Source organism: Oncorhynchus nerka, linkage group LG14 (assembly GCF_034236695.1).
Source record: "Oncorhynchus nerka isolate Pitt River linkage group LG14, Oner_Uvic_2.0, whole genome shotgun sequence".
Taxonomy (NCBI): domain Eukaryota; kingdom Metazoa; phylum Chordata; class Actinopteri; order Salmoniformes; family Salmonidae; genus Oncorhynchus; species Oncorhynchus nerka.
Genome location: NC_088409.1, coordinates 62,009,990 through 62,034,330, shown reverse-complemented (window position 1 = coordinate 62,034,330; position 24,341 = coordinate 62,009,990). Strand labels below are relative to the sequence as shown.

Below are 24,341 nucleotides of genomic sequence, written 5' to 3'. Positions count from 1 at the left end.
TGCTTCAGACCCAGTACTGTTCTTCCTTCAGAAAAGCTTGTGTCAAAACTTTGTTCATTTGCCCATTGTCTCTCGTTCACATTCGCTTGTAAATGTCCAAACTCACCAAAATGTACATTCGGTCGCTCCTACGTATAACTTCATGAGCTGGAATGCCTGTCTTTGCAATTTTTTTTTTTTTTAATTTTGTTATATTTGTTATCATATTTAGCTAGCAGCCTTCATGGAAATTCATTATTACTTGTTTTCATTCTGTTGATAGATGCCCAATGGGAACTTTTGCAGGTTTTTTGGCACCCCTTTGTGTACTAAGCCGGTAATACTATAAATGCCGGGATGAGAGAAGTACGGTGTGGCGATATGAACATCTGGATACTGCCCCACCCTAATAGAGATGTTAATACGGACAGAGATTTCGACACAGCACCAAGCTGACAGGAGCTCAGGGAATTCTGGGAAGCTGAGAGAGACTTTGAGGACAGAGAAAACAAACTTGTCCCAAGCCAGATAAATATCTAACTGTAAAGCTACAAACTGCCCTAGTAACCTCTGAACTCTTAGCTTGCTTCAGGATGCCTTCAGAGTAGACATCCATCCAGATGAGAGAATCAACACGAAGATCGGCCAGCCTCGTCAAAAACAATGACATATTCGCAATCACAACTACACAACGTTCCCTGCCTTCGACAGATTCAACTCCAGTTCAGCATGCGACACAGACAGAAGGCTCTCAGATGGTTCACAGACAGAAGGCTCTCAGAATTGTCTCAACCGTCGACAGAACTTCAAATTGGGGAAATGTCTGACCAAACACCCCCACCCCCTCCCTCCCTTCAACCTCATTCTCCAAAACAAAATGGAACAGACAGTTAATGACGAAGCTGGCAGCCGCACAGCTTTTCAACTGTAACCGCATCATGGGTGAAAATGAAATTGATTTGAAAATCCTGGTCCTGCCAGGGCAGAAGCAGAGAGGATTATGTGGTGATTGTACTAATGCTGTGTGTCCCCGGTCTCCCTGGCTTTGAATCAGGTCAGTACCCCATCAGAGCAGCGCTGGACAGCACGGTGAGAGATGCTAAAAGGCCGGGAGAGGCTATAAACTGTAAAAAACCTGCACTCAGTCGGATGACTTGTTGAGCGATAGGGACCCTCCGGAGGCAAAACATGTGAAATTGTGTAGCACAGTTTTTCTCCTTATGAAATTCCAGCCAATGTTTTTTCCCCATTTAAAATGTGACAACGCTTGTGATATGGTTGTGGAATGTAATATGTAAGCATAGTAATAGTTGTAAAACGTTACTATTTGTTATTTATGCTAAATACTTCTACAACAGGATTAGGAAATAACAGGAACACATTACCCATTTGACCTATCCAAAGTAAAAACAGGACGCGAGAGCCATACATGTGTCATAACTGAATTATGCAAATGTGTTCATATTTCCAGAACAGATTTGGTTTTGTTTCCATCCTCTATGCCATGCCAGTGATGTCCTCTGAGGGTCACTTGCCAAGGATTCCTGGTAGAGCTTTAAGCTCCTATGAACATTACAGTACTGGAGATGAACACTTAGAGTAAGTGCCCTCCTTCCGAGTATGCTAACAAACTACTTATCAATAACTGCTCTTCCAAATTGATAATCCATGTTTGGAGTCAATGACTTGGCAATTGTTAGAGGTAATAAGGGGGGTATTTATACGGTCATAACAACACAACCACATTACTCTAATAGATTTAATGGAACTTTTGGACTTGAAAAAAAAATTGCCCAAGAAAAAAGAACACACAGATAACAGACATGATAATCAGTCTGGTATATGATCAATGTGCAGTTCTTAAAGAGAACAATGAAAATGCATTTTCTATACTGGTGTTATGCAAATGAGCATAATCTCTTAACTGTGAGTTTTTTTTATTTTGTATTGGGATCCGTGAGTCAACAGTTAAGCCATCCACTTTATACTGGGATCAATAGCAGCTAGTATTGTAAGCAACACTTAAAACAATTCTCTGTTGTAAATCCTAAAACAATCAGAGGCAATCTTTTTGTAAATCCCACCCCAAACTTAAAATAAAACGGCCTGTTGATTATAATGAGAATTGACAACACTCCAACACTTCATGGGGAGAGAGGTTTGGGTGTGTTTAGGTAGCCTTTAAAACAAATAACATGAAACGAGCCTGAAAGTGCTCTATCCTTCCATACACTTGGAACTATGCCCCTGAATGACATGGAAACAGTATTGAGTAGGTATCATTTATCCGTTTTTATCCTCAAAAGAACGTCTGACATACTGTAGATGGCTCATATTCTTGGGCGCTGAAATACTTACAACTATACAGCATAGAAGAAACATCTTGTGTTTGACAACACATGTTTCCCGGAAGATGTCAAATAAAATCAAACGTGAGCTGAAGTATACTCTGAGAAGATAGCAATTTCCTTAGATAACGTCACATCATCCTTTCAAGGAACACATTCGCCATCGAACCACAATGTCTTCCAGTCTGATCCTGATCCGATGCATTTGTTTTGGTATACAGCGAAGGGGTGAGGACGGAGAAGTGTAACATTTTTATACGTCAATAATTGAAATAACCATGGACAGGATTCCCAGATCACAAATTGTAGATTTAAAAAGTCACACAGGGTCTGCTATGCTGGTAGATCTCAATGAGAACTCGCCTCACACATCTGATATCTGAAACCAGCAGGTTTAAACCCACTGAGCCTCTCATACGTGAATAGAAATGGGATATTCTCGGGTGTCTGTGGCAACGGGCCTAAGGGCAAAAGCACAAGCCCACAATGATCTCCAACCAAATTCTACGAGACGAAGTGGATATTGTCAAATCAATAATAATTGACCTGGCGGAGAGCAATCACAGTGTCTGTGCCATTAATGCTTTAATAAGCAATTGTCCATTTTCTGCACTTCTCCCACATCAGAACGCACCCTGAAGGCCACAGGACTGCCAACAAGTGGAAAAGCAATTAAAAAGTAATGCATTGTGACACAGAAATGCTGCAAAGGGATACAAAATAACTTAGAGATGCAGCCGTGATTCACTGTGACTGAGATGGTTACGTTTGGGTTGTTGAGGTGGTATCAATCTCAAAAGTGGTTCAGAATGTAGGACGTTTTCACTGCGATCTAAATGTTTGGGGATGTAACAAGACGTTTGGGACATGAATTACGTTGAAGCAAATGAAGAAGAAAATGTTTAATTGGTATTAAACAGCCAAAGACGCCAATAAATCGTAATCAGCATGATTCTAAGTTACAGCGGACCTATACAGCACCTCGTCTAAAGAATGCATCGACATAGACTGCTGTACTAATACATTCATGTCATGTGAATCTCATCTCGTGTGATGAGACGGACTTAAACAATCTTAGGGTTTAACAGATTAACTCTGAGCTGCTAGCCAAGCACATGAGGTTAAAAGGTAAATAGTTGCTGAAGCTAATGTTATACAACAGAGGTTTACTATTGCACACCAAGCATGTACAGTATAAAGATATTATTCTACAATTGATGACACCTGGAATTTCAAATAATCTTCACAAACCCCGTATTTTAATCAATATTAAAGGCCAATTATTTTGGTCATTTTTCTTGCATGTGTTATGAGGCCCTTTTTCTTTCTCATCTTGGGGACATTGTTACTAGCACACCACAGCTACTGTGTAACAAAATAGTTTCTTTAAGGGTTCAGCTCCACCTATGCCTGTAATGTCATGACTAAGCCGCAAGCATCGGTAATGGAGTCACGGCAATATTATTTCTCTAGGCCACGGATATCGCAACAGCATGACAAAACCAGCTTATGGAATCACAGGCTACACTTTCTCAAGCAACAAATGACTACCCAGAGGCGCCCCCCCCCCTGAAAGTTCTCTCATAGTGGCCCTTTTTCTTCTATCAGATTTTCCTGTTGAAACTGGGGAGTGACAAATGCATACTGTTTGGTTGGGCTACAGGATGCACAACTGCAGTTTGTTGTGTAGTCATTGATAATTGAGGTAACTACTACAAAGTCAACTTGAAGCCAAGTTCTGTTCACAAATGTAACTTCAGGAATCATGTTTGAATATTATGCTCAGTGAGTGACCCTGTATGGAAGGAAAACAACTAGGCATTGAGCAGAACATCTATTACTGTACAGACCGGGTGAAGGCTAAACTCACTCAGAATTGAAGGAAATGAATGCACTGAGTAAACTGAATGACTAGATTTTTAAATGGATATTCATTGCTGAGCCTTGGTAACATTCAACAGTAAGTACGTTTGAATTGATTAACTTGATGATCAAGTCATTTAATTGATGGAAGTGATAAGAGAGAGGAAATCCAGTAAGTGGATTATAGGTCCTAAACCTGCTGGGCCGGGCTGTGACAACACCGGAGTGGTCAGCACACATTTGACCTACAGGTTAGCAATATAGGCTGTAGGCTACCACATGCTTTGAGATATTCCCATTGTTCCACTACTGCATCAGCATGAGAGGATCAGGTGAATAGTTCTCTAGACTGAAAGTTAAATGCTTCTCATTTTATTATAACTTTCAATAGGTCGTAAGTCGCTCTGGATAAGAGCGTCTGCTAAATTACTTAAATGTAAATGTAAATGCCCGGATCAGATGACGATTATAATTTTTGTTGTACCTTTATTTAACTAGGCAAGTCAGCTAAGAACTAATTCTTATTTAAAATGACGGCCTACCAAAAGGCAAAAGGCCTCCTGCGGGGACAGGGGCTGGGATTAACCGAATGTGACTGGTAGAATGGGTGTTGTATGTGGAGGATGAGGGCTGCAGTAGGTATCTCAGAGAGGGGGGAGTGAGGCCTAAGAGGGTTTTTATAAATAAGCATCAACCAGTGGGTCTTGCGACAGGTATACAGAGATTACCAGTTTACAGAGGAGTATAGAGTGCAGTGATAGAGGAGAATAGAGTGCAGTGATATAGAGGAGAATAGAGTGCCGTGATATAGAGGAGAATAGAGTGCCGTGATATAGAGGAGAATAGAGTGCCGTGATATAGAGGAGAATAGAGTGCCGTGATATAGAGGAGAATAGAGTGCAGTGATATAGAGGAGAATAGAGTGCCGTGATATAGAGGAGAATAGAGAATAGAGAATGCAGTGATATAGAGGAGAATAGAGTGCCGTGATATAGAGGAGAATAGAGTGCCGTGATATAGAGGAGAATAGAGTGCCGTGATATAGAGGAGAATAGAGTGCAGTGATATAGAGGAGAATAGAGTGCAGTGATATAGAGGAGAATAGAGTGCCGTGATATAGAGGAGAATAGAGTGCCGTGATATAGAGGAGAATATAGTGCCGTGATATAGAGGAGAATAGAGTGCAGTAAGGAGCATTGGTGGCAAATCTGATGGCCGAATGGTAAAGTACATCTAGCCACCCGAGAGCACCTTACCTGCCAATTATGTCTCCATAATCTAGCGTGGGTAGGATGGTCATCTGAATCAGGGTTAGTTTGGCAGCTGAGGTGAAAGAGGAGCGATTACAATAGAGGAAACAAAGTCTAGATTTAACCTTAGCCTGCAGCTTTGGTATGTGCTGAGAGAAGCACAGTGTACCGTCTAGCCATACTCCCAAGTACTTGTATGAGGTGGCTACCTCAAGCTCTAAACACTCAGAGGTAGTAATCACACCTGTGGGGAGAGGGGCATTCTTCTTACCTTTGTTTTGGAGGTGTTCAGAACAAGGTTAAATGCAGAGAAAGCTTGTTGAACACTAAGAAAGCTTTGTTGTAGAGCGTTTAACACAAAATCCAGAGAGGGGCCAGAATGATGATGATGTTGATCTGTACAATCCCTCACACCTTACAGACAATAAGTGCTACAATTAATGAAATGGTACTGTGATATACATGTTCAGGTCAAGAGACACTGGATAGTTCTTGAATTCATGTCTTCAATATAATATCTGAATGTGATTTGCCCTTAGAACATGATTATGTGCTCTGATACAGTCGTATGGAGCAGAAAAGGCAAGCATATTCTACTGTGTATTAGTTCAAGTGCATTGATGCACTATATATACAAAAGTATGTGGAGTGAAACGTCTAGAAGCAACAACGGCTCAGCCGCAAAGTGGTAGGCCACACAGCTCACAGAACGGGACCGCCGAGTGCTGAAGCACGTAAGCGCGAGAAAATCATCTGCCCCCCGGTTGCAACACTCACTACCGAGCTGCCTCTGGAAGTAACTGCCTCTGGAAGTAACATCAACGCAAGAACTGTTAGTCTGGACCTTCATGAAATGGGTTTCCATGGCCGAGCAGCAGCACACAAGCCTAAGACTACCATGCACAATGCCAAGCGTCGGCTGGAGTGGTGTAAAGGTCTCCGCCTTTGGACTCTGGAGCAGTGCAAAGATGTTGTCTGGAGTGATGATTCACGCTTTACCAACTGGCAGACCGACGGACAAATATGGGTTTGGCAGATGCCAGAAAAACGCTACCTGTCCCAATGCATAGAGCCAACTGTAAAGTTTTTCATGTTTCGGGCTAGGCCCCTTAGCTCCGGTGAAGGGAAATCTTAACACTACAGCATGCAATGACATTCTAGACAATTATGTGCTTCCAACTTTGTGGCTACAGTTTGGGGAAGGCCCTTCCCTGTTTCAGCATGACAATGCCCCGGTGCACAAAGTGAGGTCTATACAGAAAGGGTTTGTTGAGGTCGGTGTGGAAGAACTGGCCTGCACAAAGCCCCGACCTCAACCCCATCGAACACTTTTGGGATGAACTGGAACGCAGACTTCGAGCCAGGCCTAATCGCCCAACATCAGTGCCCGACCTCACCAATGCTCTTGGATGAACGGAAGTAAGTCCCCGCAGCAATGTTCCAACATCTAGTGGAAAGCTTTCCCAGAAGAGTGGAGGCTGTTATAGCAGCAAAGGGAGGATCAACTCCATATTAATGCCCATGATTTTGGAATGAGATGTTCGACTAGCAGGTGTCCACATACTTTTGGTCACGTAGGGTATGTATAGAGAACATATAACAGCTTGGCATGCAGAGGTCCTTGTAGGGCAATACAGCACAGTAAGGGGTGTGTCTGGGTCAATGATTCCCAAACTATAGACAACCCGTCAGCGAATACACAACGATACTCTCGTTGCCTCTGTCTAGTGCAGTTTGTACACCTCACAATGGGTACAAAACCTAATATTGCTCTATAAAGATCAGATTGCTCTCATTTAACATTACAGAAAAAGAAAAATATCCTACATAACATCAATTTCCTCCAAGCTATTTTTCAGACATAAGTCATAATGGTTCATTCTTTACCATGTAGGCTATGCCAGAAATAAACTCTACATTAGCATACTTCTCAATTCAGTGGTAAAAAAAATAAATCAGCAGGTGTGTGTGAGAGGGAGAGTGAGTGAAATATTGCTGTTGTGTCTTGCATAGGCCCCTCCAAATAATTTGTTTTTTTGGGAGGGGGAGGGGTAGTCCTAGCCCCTCACTGACCTGCTAGACCAATAACACATGTCGGTGACCACGTGACTAATGACATCTGTGTCCAACAATAACATAATAGCCTTAAATTGACAGCTTGCATTTGTCTGTGAGGTGATTAACTTTAGGTTAAAACTACTCCCAACAAAAAAAAAGGCACAAAGACACGATGGATTCCATCCTCAGTGAAGCTTTTATGGTGCTTTTGCACTTATTTTTCACAACCGGGCGATTTGGGACTGTTGTGCAATTCGGGAAATCAAACTGCGTTGTTATGTATTGTATGCTACCCAACACAGCCCTTGCCTCTCCTCTCCGACGTTGAAAAGAGTAGCCTCCTATAATCCGCCGCTTCATCATCTCTGGGCGATTCTATGACGCACTTAACGTTTTCAGTGACTTCCAATGAATACCAGTACACTGTCGTTTGAGTTAGGCTACATCATTATTTTGCAGTTTGGGGATGATAATGTGACTGTGGCATAGACTACATAGTAGATTAGGCTATGGAGCTATATCAAATCGCATATCAAATCAAATTAAAATAATTCACTCTCTTCCAAAAAAAAAGCCTATTTTTATCACTACATTTCTCATCCGAAAGAGCCAATTGTTTAAATCATATAATACCCCATTTATGAGTATTTAACTTAGTTGATGTCCGATACAATTTAAAACACGTGACATTTCAATATTTTTAATTAGATCACATTAGGCATCAGTAGCCTACACATTAGTGAACGTGCCAATTGAATCAGTGATCATTTCATTCCATGCTGGTTCTATGCACTGCAGACAAAACTCAGCATCACTTGAAGGCTGCGAACGAATGGAAAGTTGAGTTGAGACCTACCTGATAACCGCTGTATCACCCTGGCGAATAGTAATGTTGTCGGTCGCTCGCTGCATATCCACACTTCGGACGGGGAACCCTGTAGGAATAAGACACAGGAGTCTGAAAAAAGAAGCCTGCAATTGCCTCCAACACGGTCTCCTTCCGACCAGCATTTCCTAACCGGACGCGCAAGATCCGAGAGAAAAGTGTTTGGACTTTGAAAGGGAATTGAAGTGGCGCTCCGACCCGTGGCAATATCCTACTCCACGACAAAGTGTGACTAAGGGCTTCTATGATGTTGAGGAAGGTAAATATGCGTTGAAATAAAGAAAACAAAATGGCTTGGAGGAAAACATATATTCCGTAAACCCTCTCTGCAAGCGCTGTATTCCACTGTGCGTTCTGCTCCCGCGCAAAGGCAGCGATGAGCAGGCAGCAGAGTTCTTTAGAGGTGGGGAGGAAATTCAAACCTCTCCAGTCACCAGCGCCTCTCACTCTAGCGCTCTCTACCCGATTACCCCACCCCCGTTTATACATCGCACTGCTGCCCCCTTCACCATAGTCTGATGCGCCCTTATTGGTTGTCACGACAACAGCACCAGCTGAGGTCCCTTTCTGCTAGACCCAACTGTGGTCGGCAGCTGAGAAGAGAGGAAAGTCATTGGCCATGTGTCGAAGTAAATGCCTCGCTTGTTGTTCAAGGTCCACAAGTTAAGACTACATGCCAACATGGTCATAACATGACCCAAAGAAATTATAAGCAAAATGTAGTTAATGCAATTGAATTCATGAGCATACAAGTTCACATTTTAATTGATTGGTTTTATTCATTTTTATTTGATCAAATGTGTGTGGTAGGCTTTTCAGCTGTGCATTAAAAACCTACAGTATTGGATGCATTGTGCTTGCTTTCCCTCATACATAGAAATAGAATGAATAGAACTCTAATTCTGTCATTCTATTTCTGTGATCCCATATAGCCTACCTCAGGAATTTCAAAAGGACTGTAGGGCTACCAGTATAGCCCAACTAAGGAGCGAAATTGCTCAACACTGAAGACCTTGTCGAGCATAGCATAGCCACCTTATCTTACCTGGCTATGCACGGCCACCTGAACTGAACCCTGACATATAGCCTACATTAGAAAACTATTTTGACTCAAAATATTATTTCCGTGTTCTATTTTGTAAGCTAATGTATTTCATTAACGGCTACAGAAACATATTCTACTGTTCATACATTCATTTTCTTTTTATCTTTAATACGCTCACCACATGATGAAAGAGCTGATGGGTAAAGTTGTTTATTGTTTATAGGGTCATGCCCAATCTGTCATCATAAAACTGTGTCTAGACAAATTGGCTTTGATTTTAACAAGGATGGTAATTATATTCACTTTGGCTGTTACTGGTGCAAGAGTTGCAAGGGCATGCCTCCAACTTCATCAGAAATGTAAATGTGGCAACCGGACAGTTTTTTCTTTTCTTTTTTTCTTGCTAATCAGGAAACAGATTTAATAGGCTGTTTCCTTATGTTCAATCACCCCACACCTTAATTAATTGTAAAGTGAAATCAGACAGTATTGCACATTTGATCATAATGGGAAAAATAGTAAACAGCATCAGCATTCTCTGCATGCCGTCTTCATCTCAGACATAGAACCTGTGTTTATATCCTGAATAAACACCAGTATTTGTTATTATGATTAATGATCGAATGTAATCCTTTGTTGACCGCCAAAGTAGCTTACAGCAGGGATCATCAACTAGATTCAGCCGTGGGACATTTTTCTTCTCCAGCGGATGGTCAGGGAGCCGGGAACATAATTATAAATCATTTGTAGACTGCAAATTGACCGCAAGAAGCCCAAACAGAATATTTGATTAAAACAGTTGCTTACATTTGAATATGATCACATACACAGTATCTCTCTATGATGCGTGGGAATACTTTGGAACAGAGTTCCCAAATTAAAATCACTTGGAGCTGATTTGCAGGTGTCTTTACAATCTTTAATGTCCAACAATTACAAAATAGCTCAAAAACCTGGTGGGCCAAATTCAGCCAGTTGGGGAACCCTGGCCAATAAGAACAGTCTGTGGTTCAGACAAATTGTGAAGAGTAGCACTAAAACACACTTGGTTTCTCAGTTTCAGCATCAGCAGCATTCTGCAATGAGGCTTTAGTGTGAGATTAGCCCAGAATGGAACTGCATCTGTGAGAGATTGGAGAGAATTATGAGCATAATTAATATGGGACAGTTTATGGAAGTGCTAATACTAGTACATTAGAGGGAGCACTAAAATGCTTTCCGCTGTGGATCCTCCCTCATGCTTCTTAGAACAAAATGTCAAACTCCATCTTCCTTTACGAAAAGCAACGGAGAAGTTTGAGCAAGATAGAATAGTTTGTACATGGCCAAGCTCTATGCATACTAAGGCCCATTGATTATTTTATTTTTAGTATGGATAAACTCTTCTATTCATATTCAGAGCCAGATTAATTACGCATGTACTTTTTATTTGCAAGAGAGAATCGGCTACAACATTAAAGTAGATCAATAACACATTCATATTAAGATAATTCATTAAACATTAAAGTGAACATTATTCATGTTATTCACTCACTCTTGACTTTCATGTTCTAGCCTTGTTCTTACCCTTTTAGTAACACTTGACAACTAGTGTCCTCACCTTATGACACAGTCATAACCATGTCATAATATGTCATGAGAGCTGACGTAACTTTTCATAACCTGTCATAATATGGTCATAACACTGTCATGACATATATTTAGGCCGGTTGTGACATGTATTGCACTATTTTGTGGCTGGTTATGACACCTTCATCAGAGTGCCAAAACCCACAAAACCTACCACACAAGACAAAACATTCCGTTACGCCATAGCCTACTTGTCAACAGTATGTTTATGTTATATAACATTGGAATTGAATTGACCATATGAAATGATCATTGCAATTGCGCACACATTGATGTCAGACATGCACCTACCCCAATAGTCTGTTGCTGAGGACTGGGATGAATGCAGGAGCAGGACAAGACACCCTCTTTTTGATTGATGGCTGACATAAGGGCATGTACGTGATTGGCCTATCTGGCTTTTTGATTATGATGGTCATGATGCTTCTTGACAGTGTCATAAAGTGTATATTCTTAGTCCAAGTAAAGTGACACAGGATGGTCATAAAGCTTCATGAATGTGTTTATACAGTGCATTTATTTAAAATATGATGAAAAAAAAAACCCAGGACTGTAAGGAATTCATTTCAACAACAACAAAGGACTTAAGAAACAAACTTTCAAAAGAAAGGAAACTTCTTTCCAGGGAAAAACACATTTGAATAAACGTGGGTTTTGACACTCTTATGTAGGTGTCATGAACAGCCATAAAATAATGCAATATGTCAGAACAGCTGTAAATATATGGGTCATGACAGTGTTGCGACCATATTATGACACGTTATGTCAGCTGTCATGACATATGACACGGTTATGATCGTGTCATAGCGTGTTAGGACGCTGGGTGTCAAGTAAAGTGTCACTGTTTTTTTTCTTATTCTCCTCTGAAAATGATCGTTTTTGCACTGGTACAAAATGTGTAAGTTAATCAGGCCCTAAATATCCCACAGAAACATTATGCTCATAGCCACAAGCCTTCCACTGATGCAACATGGGCAAGATCATTTAGAGCTACACCCTGCTCTCTTTTCCTCCCTCGCATTCTGTACATTATCCTACTGCATTAGCATTATCCTACTGCATTAGCATTATCCTACTGCAGTACAGTGACGTGACTGAGCACCAAGAACACTGAGAGGAGACCGGGAGAGAGAACTCCCCTCCTCCTTCTTTGCCCACCATATCGTCAACATATGATATGGTTACCGTTCATCTGTATTCCGAGCCTGACCGCTGCCCTCGACCACACGCTAGACTAACGAAACCCACTCAGCCCTTCCTCACACAGACCTCCCCACACACTGCTGAAAGAAAGAAGACTGACAGAACTAGTTCCATGGCACTGGGCTGCTCCAAGCTCCGGCGATACCAGGGGTATTGAAACACTGGGAAAGCCTTGTTGTATGTTGGGAACGACATACTGTACTATGCAAATCACGTTGTAATACAGTATGAATTGTACTAGGGAGTGAATTTAGATATTGAAGGTACAGTATGCATAGATATAAGTCCACGTGCATGAAGGACAGCAATTTTAGAGGCATTCTAGAGATGAGAAAAACAACCGTAATCCTATGCAGAATATTTATGCTTGCTCATAACATGCAGCATGGTGGAGATTTGTCATGTCTATCGCTATTTGCACCACGTTGTCACTCCACATGTCTGGAGAAAGTATTGTTCCTCTGTCTCTGAACAAACTGTTATTGGGTAAGAGCAGAATGTGGTGAGATAACACTGAGTGAGAGAACAGTGAATGAGCCTCAAAACTAGAACCTGAAATGAGGTCCATTTAAAGCCTGCTAAGCTGAACAAAGAGTTCTGTTATCCCTCTTCAAAATGACAAACTCAAAAATATTGGAGAAGCAATTTCAGGTAAAAAATAGGTTGATCATTATTGAACTCTGCCAGGCATGATTCTTCACGAACTGTGTAGGGTAACCTGGTTATAAACACAAATGGTTCTAGGACCATTACTGAACTTTGGGTGATCAATGAGGCATTCTCACCCCTGAGATCATACTATTACCTAACTTACTATGGCCCGTGTCAAAAGGGGAAAGGGAACATTAAGGGAACACACCCACCAACAGTGTGTTCTGATTAATTTCATTCTCTTTGTGAGGGGGGGGGGTGGATGCATAATTTACCTTGACATTCCAGTCATACGCGAGCTCCTGGCAGCGAAATGCATGATATGCAGGAAAAAGGATACGGCACCCGCACTCAGCAATATATCACAGGAGGAACACAATGAATTACACAATACATTACATCTACAGCCAGATGAGCCGTTTGTCAGCAAAACTCAAGCTGGCAGCAAAGATAATAAAAGAGAATGGGCACAAAGAATGGCAATGTTGTGCACAAAGTGGTGATTGACCTCCTTTTAGGGTTTCTGACGAGGGAGAAACCTTGTTAAGCCCTCAACTAGCACTGACATTTCAAATCAATTGCCTTGGCATGACTAAGATATTTCCAGAAGTACCAGATTGATCCTGTTCAGGATCAGGTGAAAGGATGGGGTGGAATTTTTTGCCATGTCATTTACAGCTATCCAATCAGATCTACAGGAATGCGTAGGAAGGATGGGCTAGGAATACATTTGGAATTCAGCAAAAGTGTGGTTTGCTGTTAGTGTAAAACTCTGCCTATTTGGTAACGTTTCCTCTGTCAGCAAATGTTGTCCAGTGAGCCATGAGATCTTTATGCTGACGTCAGTGCTGATAACGTCCCGACTGATAATATTCAAACGCACGGCGAGCCAGTTTTTTAAATTTAAATCCCCAGCAGCATAGATTGATTACATGCCAAGCCAAAATAAGCATATTGTTTGCGCAGTACTAGGATCCAAAACATCAGTCACACTAATGTGTTCTCTGTTTAACAGATTTTCTTGAAATATTTGGCTTGGCAAAAGCCATCATGGTTCCTCCACAAATACTTTGCTTCACACATGGAATAAACACCCCCAGAAACGATTTGGTCAACGTAGCAACGTAGCCAGAGATGTTAACCTTCATAAAGACGATCACAAGGTCGAAAAAACAACTCGGAAGTGAATGCTACAGTAATAACCGTATGCATTCATTTTTTGTTTTCACACAAGATGTTCTTTCCTCAAGTCCTGTATGTAATAGAGTTCATTTTATTCTTTGCAGAAAATCCATGTGCAAAAAAAGATAACGGTCAGCAAGAAGCCTCTGAATGCTAAAATCCTACACAAGGTTAAAATCCTCACAGACATTATGTACGGTCTTGTGAGGTGAACTGGGACTGAGGTGTGAAAACACTCTGCATTATCGGATGTATGAACATTCCGATGAATATGCAATTACAAGAAGCCCTGCATATTGCACGATTGCTGAAATGATAACTCACATGCAACCGAGAGTCAAATCCAGAGTGCACAACCTTCTCCAAGTCAAGGCCAAAAGATTTATGAATTCAGACATCACTGTTCCAACAATGTATTCTGTGATCAAAGGGAATCAAATGCATCTGGTATGGGTCAGTCTCCATGCAAATGGAGATCCTGACATTACGTCCCATGATTGGAGAAGCTAATCATGCAGAGACTCATTCTGAAGGCGTGACGGTGGGAGTTTGACCTTTCCCAGAGTCTCCACCAACCCTCAGGTCATTATTTTGCTATTCATTTCACAAACAGGCTGTCCACATAGAGGCGTAGTACATAAATAGAGCAATAGAAAAATATTGTATTGAAGGCGAAAAGCACAAGAAACAAAGCAACTGAACGCTGAGGTGTCAACAAAGGTGTTGACATACTATACAGTGCACATACTATCATAAAGGTTTCCCTAGTCGTTTATGTTTTATATACTGCAAATTTATATTACTTGTTAGAGACTCAATGCCACAAACAGCCATTGCAGACACTATGTGCTAACACTAGACTCACCTTGTTGCAGTGCAGTCTTTTAAGACAAACATAGCGACCAAATCAAACTACAAATCTTAAAAGATCCACTGTACCGTTCACTATCTGCCTCTTAGCCTCATAGCATATCTTATACACCCTATTTTGTCAGCTTGGATTTTGGTTACAATCAACAATTGTTCAATTTACTGCTTCAACCAATTTATTTATCAGTTTGCTTAGCTTTTTTGCCTCTATGTAATGTTCAGCTTAGTGAGTTGTTGTGCGTTCCAACTTTTCTATGGGGCCTCTGTAAACGTAGGGACATGGGAATAGTGGATGACTTGAAGGCAAATCTGTGAAAACACAACAGAAACGTACCACTGCATGAGTCTTGAAGGTTACACAGGAAAATGGGATTATTTTGTTTTGATTGTTGATCTGCACAAGGTCACTCTGGAGGGGGAAAAAAATCCCTTGGGATGTACATTTGAATTTAGGCCTAATTCTACATTTCCTCCAAAAACATACACTACCGTTCAAAAGTTTGTGGTCACATAGACATTTCCTTGTTTTTGAAAGAAAAGCACATCTTTTGTCCATTAAAATAACATCAAATTGATCAGAATACAGTGTAGACATTGTTAATGTTGTAAATGACTATTGTAGCTAGAAACGGCAGATTTTTAAAATAGAATATCTACATTGGAGTACAGAGGCCCATTATCAGCCACCATCACTCCTGTGTTCCAATGGCACTTTGTGTTAGCTAATCCAAGTTTATCATTTTAAAAGGATAATTGATCATTAGAAACCCTTTTGCAATTAAATCAGAACAAGAATAGACTGACGAGTTTCAGAAGAAAGGTGTCACACCCAGATCAGTTTCACCTGTCCTCGTTATCGTCTCCACACACCTCAAGGTGTTCCTTGTTTTCCCCAGTGTATTTATCCCTGTGTTTCCTGTCCTCTCTGTGCCAGTTCGTCTTGTATGTTTATCAAGTCAACCAGCGTGTTTTTCCCTTACTCCTTTTCTATTCTCCTTTGCTAGTCCTCCCGGTCCTGACCCTTGCCTGTTTTCTGGACTCCATGCCTGCCTGCCTGACCATTCTGTCTGCCCTGACCTTGAGTCTGCCTGCCCTTTGGTACCTCCTGAACTCTGAACTGGTTTTGACCTTTTCCCTTGGATTTATTAAACATCTTAAACTCCAACCATCTGCCTCCTGTGTCTGCATCTGGGTCTCGCCTTGTGTCATGATAAAAGGTATTTGTTTCTAGCCATTTTGTGCCTGAAATCGAATCCACAAATGCTGATGCTCCAGATACTCAACTAGTCTAAAGAAGGCCAGTTTTATTGCTTCTTTAATCATCACGACAGTTTCCAGGGGTGCTAAAATAATTGCAAAAGGGTTTTCTAACGATCAATCAGCCATTTCCAGCTACAGTAATCATTTACAACATTAACAATGTCTACACTGTATTTCTGATCAATTTGATGGTATTTTAATGGACAAAAAAATATGTTTTTCTTTCAAAAACAAGTACATTTCTAAGTGACCCCAAACTTATGAACGGTAGTGTACATATTACCTCAACTACCTCGACTAACCTGTATATAGCCTCGTTATTGTTATTTTATTGTTTTACTTTCTTTTTACTTTAGTTTATATCGTAAATATTTTCTAAACTCTTCGTTTTCTTAACTGCATTGTTGATTATGGGCTTGTAAGTAAGCATTTCCCGTTAAGGTCGACACCTGTTGAATTCGGTGCATGTTACAAATAAAATGGTATTTTATTTGTTTCTCACGCAAACACACACACCTTCTCAAGCAAACACACATTTTTCCACTTCCTTGCAGTCTACAGCCTTCATCACTTAATGGCTGGCCAGTAGAAAGCAGTCTCTTTCAGACCCAGATGAATTATGCAGTACTTCTCCATATGAATGGATAGAGTCCCTTGATAAAGAAATAAGTTCCTAGGATCTCTGGAGACAGAAGCCCCGAAGGCCTATCTCTAGGCCCTCAGCCAAAATCTGCATGATTTAAATTTTTCTAATTAGTATCCCATATAAAAGTACAGAGCAATAATTGCAACAGCCACTGCCATCCCGACCCATTTCTTTCAACATAGAACATTTGCTGTAAGTTATCATCTTTTTCACTTTCAAATCAAAATCACGAAACAAAAGATAACGTTGTTGCAGTGCTAATGACAGATCGGCAGAATCATTTGAAGGGAGTACAGTAGAACTCCCTAATTGCCAATGAGGACTTCACAAACAGTCTTGAGAAATGTACATTCCCTTTTACTGTATCAGCTAATAAGAGGAAATGTAATTAATTTGAATTATCATAGCATTAAATGATCATACAGCCATGAAGCTAAGAATGAAATATATTAGTGTTCCTCTGGTGAAATTGTTTATGATAGATCAGGACATCTAAGCTTATGGTACAGTTAATGCTAAGAGGAGACTATCTTGCACCCGCTTGCTATATGTTAGACTCTAGACTGGTACATGTTCATCTACACCACCTCTATGAACAGACACCCATAGTAACTACAGTAATTATGCTAATCCCATAGTTTCCGCATAGCTTGTTTACCACTGGGGTAGCTGGAATGGATTATCAGACTCTTAACCTAAGGAGAACCTTATAGCCCCTCCTGCAGGGCTAATTGCTCTGTCTGTCCTCAGTTCTTCTGTTGTGCTGCCTGTTGGAAATGGACCAGTGCGTGATGGAAGGAGGGATGGGACGGGAAGGTCAGAAGGGAGCGGAGGTGACCTATAATCCATCACTGTGTTATTAGGCCTCATGCATAATGACCCAGAGTAGGACACGCTGACACAAGCCAGCGGCGAGTCCTGGGATGCACAGCGCAGTCAAAGCAGCTCCTCCATCTGCTGTAGCTGCACCATGCGAGCTCAGCCAAGGGCAGAGACACCTCAGTTTGCACTGTGGTAATCATTACTATTTCACAGGCCCTACAACTACCACTCAGCACTCTCATAGGGTTGCCACTGCTCTGCCTTGTAGAATCACTGGGTTGTAGCCATGTCATGGGAAAACTACGTGTGTCCCACAGAATATTTTCCTCACGGTTATGTAACGTTGAATATCTCAGACCTGCAGTGGCTGGCTGTCAGACATCAACTCCTTCTTGAAGAACCACTATCCCTCATGAGCCTCATAGCATCAGTCTTACAGAGTCAGTCTCACTCTCTCCATTATGAGATTTGCCTTGCACAGTCACAGTCTCAAAGCACAGTCTCAAATCAACTTGCAGAATCACTGTCTCGCTATCCTAAAATCACTGTCAGTCTTAGGGGAGATAAATATGCTGAGGAGCCTTGTGGTCTGTCTTACACCATCACAATCTCCTAGAATGGTGTTCTGTAACAGCCGGGCTTAAAGCCACTCTCACTTCATCACAATCTTATTTGAGTCACTGCAACACTATCGGTTGAAACCATTTTGCTTTCTGAAAGCATCATACTACCACAAAATCCCTCTGTGTCACATGTCACTGGCTTGTCGCATTGTGAAAGCATCATACTACCACAAAATCCCTCTGTGTCACATGCCACTGGCTTGCCGCATTGTGAAAGCATCATACTACCACAAAATCCCTCTGTGTCACATGTCACTGGCTTGCCGCATTGTGAAAGCATCATACTACCACAAAATCCCTCTGTGTCACATGCCACTGGCTTGCCGCATTGTGAACGCATCATACTACCACAAAATCCCTCTGTGTCACATGCCACTGGCTTGCCGCATTGTGAACGCATCATACTACCACAAAATCCCTCTGTGTCATATGCCACTGGCTTGCCGCATTGTGAACGCATCATACTACCACAAAATCCCTCTGTGTCACATGCCACTGCCTTGCCGCATTGTGAAAGCATCATACTACCACAAAATCCCTCTGCCACTGGCTTGCCGCATTGTGAAAGCATCATACTACCACAAAATCCCTCTGTGTCACATGCCACTGGCTTGCCGCATTGTGAACGCATCATACTACCACAAAATCCCTCTGCCACTGGCTTGCCGCATTGTGAAAGCATCATACTACCACAAAATCCCTCTGTGTCACATGCCACTGGCTTGCCGCATTGTGAAAGCATCATGCTACCACAAAATCCCTCTGTGTCACATGCCCCTGGCTTGCCGCAGTGTGAACGCATCATACTACCACAAAATCCCCCTGTGTCACATGCTACTGGCTTGCCGCATTGTGAAAGCATCATACTACCACAAAATCCCTCTGCCACTGGCTTGCCGCATTGTGAACGCATCATACTACCACAAAATCCCTCTGTGTCACATGCCACTGGCTTGCCGCATTTTGAAAGCATCATACTACCACAAAATCCCTCTGTGTCACATGCCACTGGCTTGCCGCATTGTGAAAGCATCATACTACCACAAAATCCCTCTGTGTCACATGCCACTGGCTTGCCGCATTGTGAAAGCATCATACTACCACAAAATCCCTGTGTCACATGCCACTGGCTTGCCGCATTGTGAAAGCATCATACTACCACAAAATCCCTCTGTGTCACATGTCACTGGCTTGCCGCATTGTGAAAGCATCATACTACCACAAAATCCCTCTGTGTCACATGCCACTGGCTTGCCGCATTGTGAAAGCATCATACTACCACAAAATCCCTCTGTGTCACATGCCACTGGCTTGCTGCATTGTGAAAGCATCATACTACCACAAAATCCCTCTGTGTCACATGCCACTGGCTTGCCGCATTGTGAAAGCATCATACTACCACAAAATCCCTCTGTGTCACATGCCACTGGCTTGCCGCATTGTGAAAGCATCATACTACCACAAAATCCCTGTGTCACATGCCACTGGCTTGCCGCATTGTGAAAGCATCATACTACCACAAAATCCCTCTGTGTCACATGCCACTGGCTTGCCGCATTGTGAAAGCATCATACTACCACAAAATCCCCCTGTGTCACATGCCACTGGCTTGCCGCATTGTGAAAGCATCATACTACCACAAAATCCCCCTGTGTCACATGCCACTGGCTTGCCGCATTGTGAAAGCATCATACTACCACAAAATCCTCTGTGTCACATGCCACTGGCTTGCCGCATTGTGAAAGCATCATACTACCACAAAATCCCCTGTGTCACATGCCACTGGCTTGCCGCATTGTGAAAGCATCATACTACCACAAAATCCCTCTGTCACATGCCACTGGCTTGCCGCATTGTGAAAGCATCATACTACCACAAAATCCCCCTGTGTCACATGCCACTGGCTTGCCGCATTGTGAAAGCATCATACTACCACAAAATCCCTCTGTGTCACATGCCACTGGCTTGCCGCATTGTGAAAGCATCATACTACCACAAAATCCCCCTGTGTCACATGCCACTGGCTTGCCGCATTGTGAAAGCATCATACTACCACAAAATCCCTCTGCCACTGGCTTGCCGCATTGTGAAAGCATCATACTACCACAAAATCCCTCTGTGTCACATGCCACTGGCTTGCCGCATTGTGAAAGCATCATACTACCACAAAATCCCTCTGTGTCACATGCCACTGGCTTGCCGCATTGTGAAAGCATCATACTACCACAAAATCCCTCTGTGTCACATGCCACTGGCTTGCCGCATTGTGAAAGCATCATACTACCACAAAATCCCTGTGTCACATGCCACTGGCTTGCCGCATTGTGAAAGCATCATACTACCACAAAATCCTCTGTGTCACATGCCACTGGCTTGCCGCATTGTGAAAGCATCATACTACCACAAAATCCCTCTGTGTCACATGCCACTGGCTTGCCGCATTGTGAAAGCATCATACTACCACAAAATCCCTGTGTCACATGCCACTGGCTTGCCGCATTGTGAAAGCATCATACTACCACAAAATCCCTCTGTGTCACATGCCACTGGCTTGCCGCATTGTGAAAGCATCATACTACCACAAAATCCTCTGTGTCACATGCCACTGGCTTGCCGCATTGTGAAAGCATCATACTACCACAAAATCCCTCTGTGTCACATGTCACTGGCTTGCCGCATTGTGAAAGCATCATACTACCACAAAATCCCTGTGTCACATGCCACTGGCTTGCCGCATTGTGAAAGCATCATACTACCACAAAATCCCTCTGTGTCACATGCCACTGGCTTGCCGCATTGTGAAAGCATCATACTACCACAAAATCCCTCTGTGTCACATGCCACTGGCTTGCCGCATTGTGAAAGCATCATACTACCACAAAATCCCTCTGTGTCACATGCCACTGGCTTGCCGCATTGTGAAAGCATCATACTACCACAAAATCCCTCTGTGTCACATGCCACTGGCTTGCCGCATTGTGAAAGCATCATACTACCACAAAATCCCTCTGTGTCACATGCCACTGGCTTGCCGCATTGTGAAAGCATCATACTACCACAAAATCCCTGTGTCACATGCCACTGGCTTGCCGCATTGTGAAAGCATCATACTACCACAAAATCCCTCTGTGTCACATGCCACTGGCTTGCCGCATTGTGAAAGCATCATACTACCACAAAATCCCTCTGTGTCACATGCCACTAGCTTGCCGCATTGTAAAAGCATCATACTACCACAAAATCCCCCTGTGTCACATGCCACTGGCTTGCCGCATTGTGAAAGCATCATACTACCACAAAATCCCCCTGTGTCACATGCCACTGGCTTGCCGCATTGTGAAAGCATCATACTACCACAAAATCCCCCTGTGTCACATGCCACTGGCTTGCCGCATTGTGAAAGCATCATACTACCACAAAATCCCTCTGTGTCACATGCCACTGGCTTGCCGCATTGTGAAAGCATCATACTACCACAAAATCCCTCTGTGTCACATGTCACTGGCTTGCCGCATTGTGAAAGCATCATACTACCACAAAATCCCTCTGTGTCACATGCCACTGGCTTGCCGCATTGTGAAAGCATCATACTACCACAACATCCCTCTGTGTCACATGTCACTGGCTTGCCGCATTGTGAAAGCATCATACTACCACAAAATCCCTCTGTGTCACATGCCACTGGCTTGCCGCATTGTGAAAGCATCATACTACCACAACATCCCTCTGTGTTACATGTCACTGGCTTGCCGCATTGTGAAAGCATCATACTACCACAAAATCCCTCTGTGTCACATGTCACTGGCTTGCCGCATTGTGAAAGCATCATACTACCACAAAATCCCTCTGCCACTGGCTTGCCGCATTATTTCCGGTTTTAAAATTGATTCCCATCAATATTGTATGACACCATCATGCTCAACGTTAAATGTTATGTGCTTTGTGCAGGGAAGCAAGGAGCTTGTGTTTTGTTTCCACTGGCCAAGAAATAAAATAATAATAAACTGTCACATGAAGGCAATTAAGTTCTTTAAAGTTCTTTAAACGACAAAACATGCATTCTTGGCGACAGTAAAAAAAAAAAAAAAATAAACAAAGAGGATTTATTTAGAAATAACCAGGATAAAGCGGTAAATGTACAGCATGAATGAATAATGGAGATGTTAATGGCAAAACTGATAGAATCAGGACAAGAAAGGGAAAGGAAAAGGATATGCAGAGTTTGTCTGACGTATTTTCGAGCATGTGATTCAAAGGACAAAAGCAATACAATTATTTGAAAGTCTTGAAACAAATATCCTAATAATAAAAGTAACAGGTACAGATTACACACCCATATTCAAACCAGGGAAAATAATATGATGAATGAGCTGGACATCTCTCTTAAAATGATTTATATATAGCCTACACTAGATGACTATAGGGGGCACAGTGTTGAGGCCACCATGCCTCCATCTTGGTATTCCTCCACCGTTGTAAAAAATATTTTGGAATCTATAGAAATGGATTTATTAATGTTTTATTAATGTTTTATTGTTTTTGCGTTGTTTCTTAAATTACAGACACCTTAATGCACACTTATAATTATGTTATGTGAGCAAAACATAAAAAATATCAAAACAAATATAAACAAACGCTTATAATTATGTTATGTGAGCAAAACATTTAAAAAATATCAAAACAAATATAAACAAATGCTTATAATTATGTTATGTGAGCAAAACATTTAAAAAATATCAAAACAAATATAAACAAACGCTTATAATTATGTTATGTGAGCAAAACATTTAAAAAATATCAAAACAAATATAAACTACCGTTCAAAATTTTGGGGTCGCAAAAAAATTTGTAAACATTTTTTTGTCCATTAAAATAACATCAAATTGATCAGAAATACAGTGTAAATACAGGGATTTTGTGGTAGTATGATGCGTTCACAATGCGGCAAGCCAGTGGCATGTGACACAGAGGGATTTTGTGGTAGTATGATGCTTTCACAATGCGGCAAGCCAGTGGCATGTGACACAGAGGGATTTTGTGGTAGTATGATGCGTTCACAATGCAGCAAGCCAGTGGCAGAGGGATTTTGTGGTAGTATGATGCTTTCACAATGCGGCAAGCCAGTGGCATGTGACACAGAGGGATTTTGTGGTAGTATGATGCTTTCACAATGCGGCAAGCCAGTGGCATGTGACACAGAGGGATTTTGTGGTAGTATGATGCTTTCACAATGCGGCAAGCCAGTGGCATGTGACACAGAGGGATTTTGTGGTAGTATGATGCTTTCACAATGCGGCAAGCCAGTGACATGTGACACAGAGGGATTTTGTGGTAGTATGATGCTTTCACAATGCGGCAAGCCAGTGGCATGTGACACAGAGGGATTTTGTGGTAGTATGATGCTTTCACAATGCGACAAGCCAGTGACATGTGACACAGAGGGATTTTGTGGTAGTATGATGCTTTCAGAAAGCAAAATGGTTTCAACCGATAGTGTTGCAGTGACTCAAATAAGATTGTGATGAAGTGAGAGTGGCTTTAAGCCCGGCTGTTACAGAACACCATTCTAGGAGGTTGTGATGGTGTAAGACAGACCCCTAAGACTGACAGTGATTTTAGGATAGCGAGACAGTGATTCTGCAAGTTGATTTGAGACTGTGCTTTGAGACTGTGACTGTGCAAGGCAAATCTCATAATGGAGAGAGTGAGACTGACTCTGTAAGACTGATGCTATGAGGCTCATGAGGGATAGTGGTTCTTCAAGAAGGAGTTGATGTCTGACAGCCGGTCTAAGATAGGTCTGAGATATTCAACGTTACATAACCGTGGTATCCAATTGTGGTATCTCATCGCTACAACTCTGAGATATTCAAACGTTACATAACCGTGGTATCCAATTGTGGTATCTCATCGCTACAACTCCCGTACAGGCTTGTCGCATTGTGAAAGCACGAAGGTTGAAAGTCATGCGTCCTCCGATACACAACCCAACCAAGCCGCACTGACACAGCGCACATCCAACCCGG

General features: G+C 42.1%; 1 protein-coding gene across 2 annotated transcripts in view; it reads right to left on the bottom strand.

Annotated features, from left to right (window-relative positions):
* The window catches only part of LOC115141612 (limbic system-associated membrane protein-like), a 504,241-nt gene that overhangs the window by 128,400 nt on the left and 351,500 nt on the right, over positions 1 to 24,341 (bottom strand). Inside the window, exon 2 of one of the 2 annotated variants that reach the window (XM_029680645.2) lies at positions 8,355 to 8,433. In XM_029680645.2, the coding sequence (XP_029536505.1) occupies positions 8,355 to 8,433 (79 nt within the window). Of the gene's footprint in view, positions 1 to 8,354; positions 8,832 to 24,341 lie in introns of those variants that run through there. The other variant, XM_029680644.2, reaches the window with a different exon arrangement.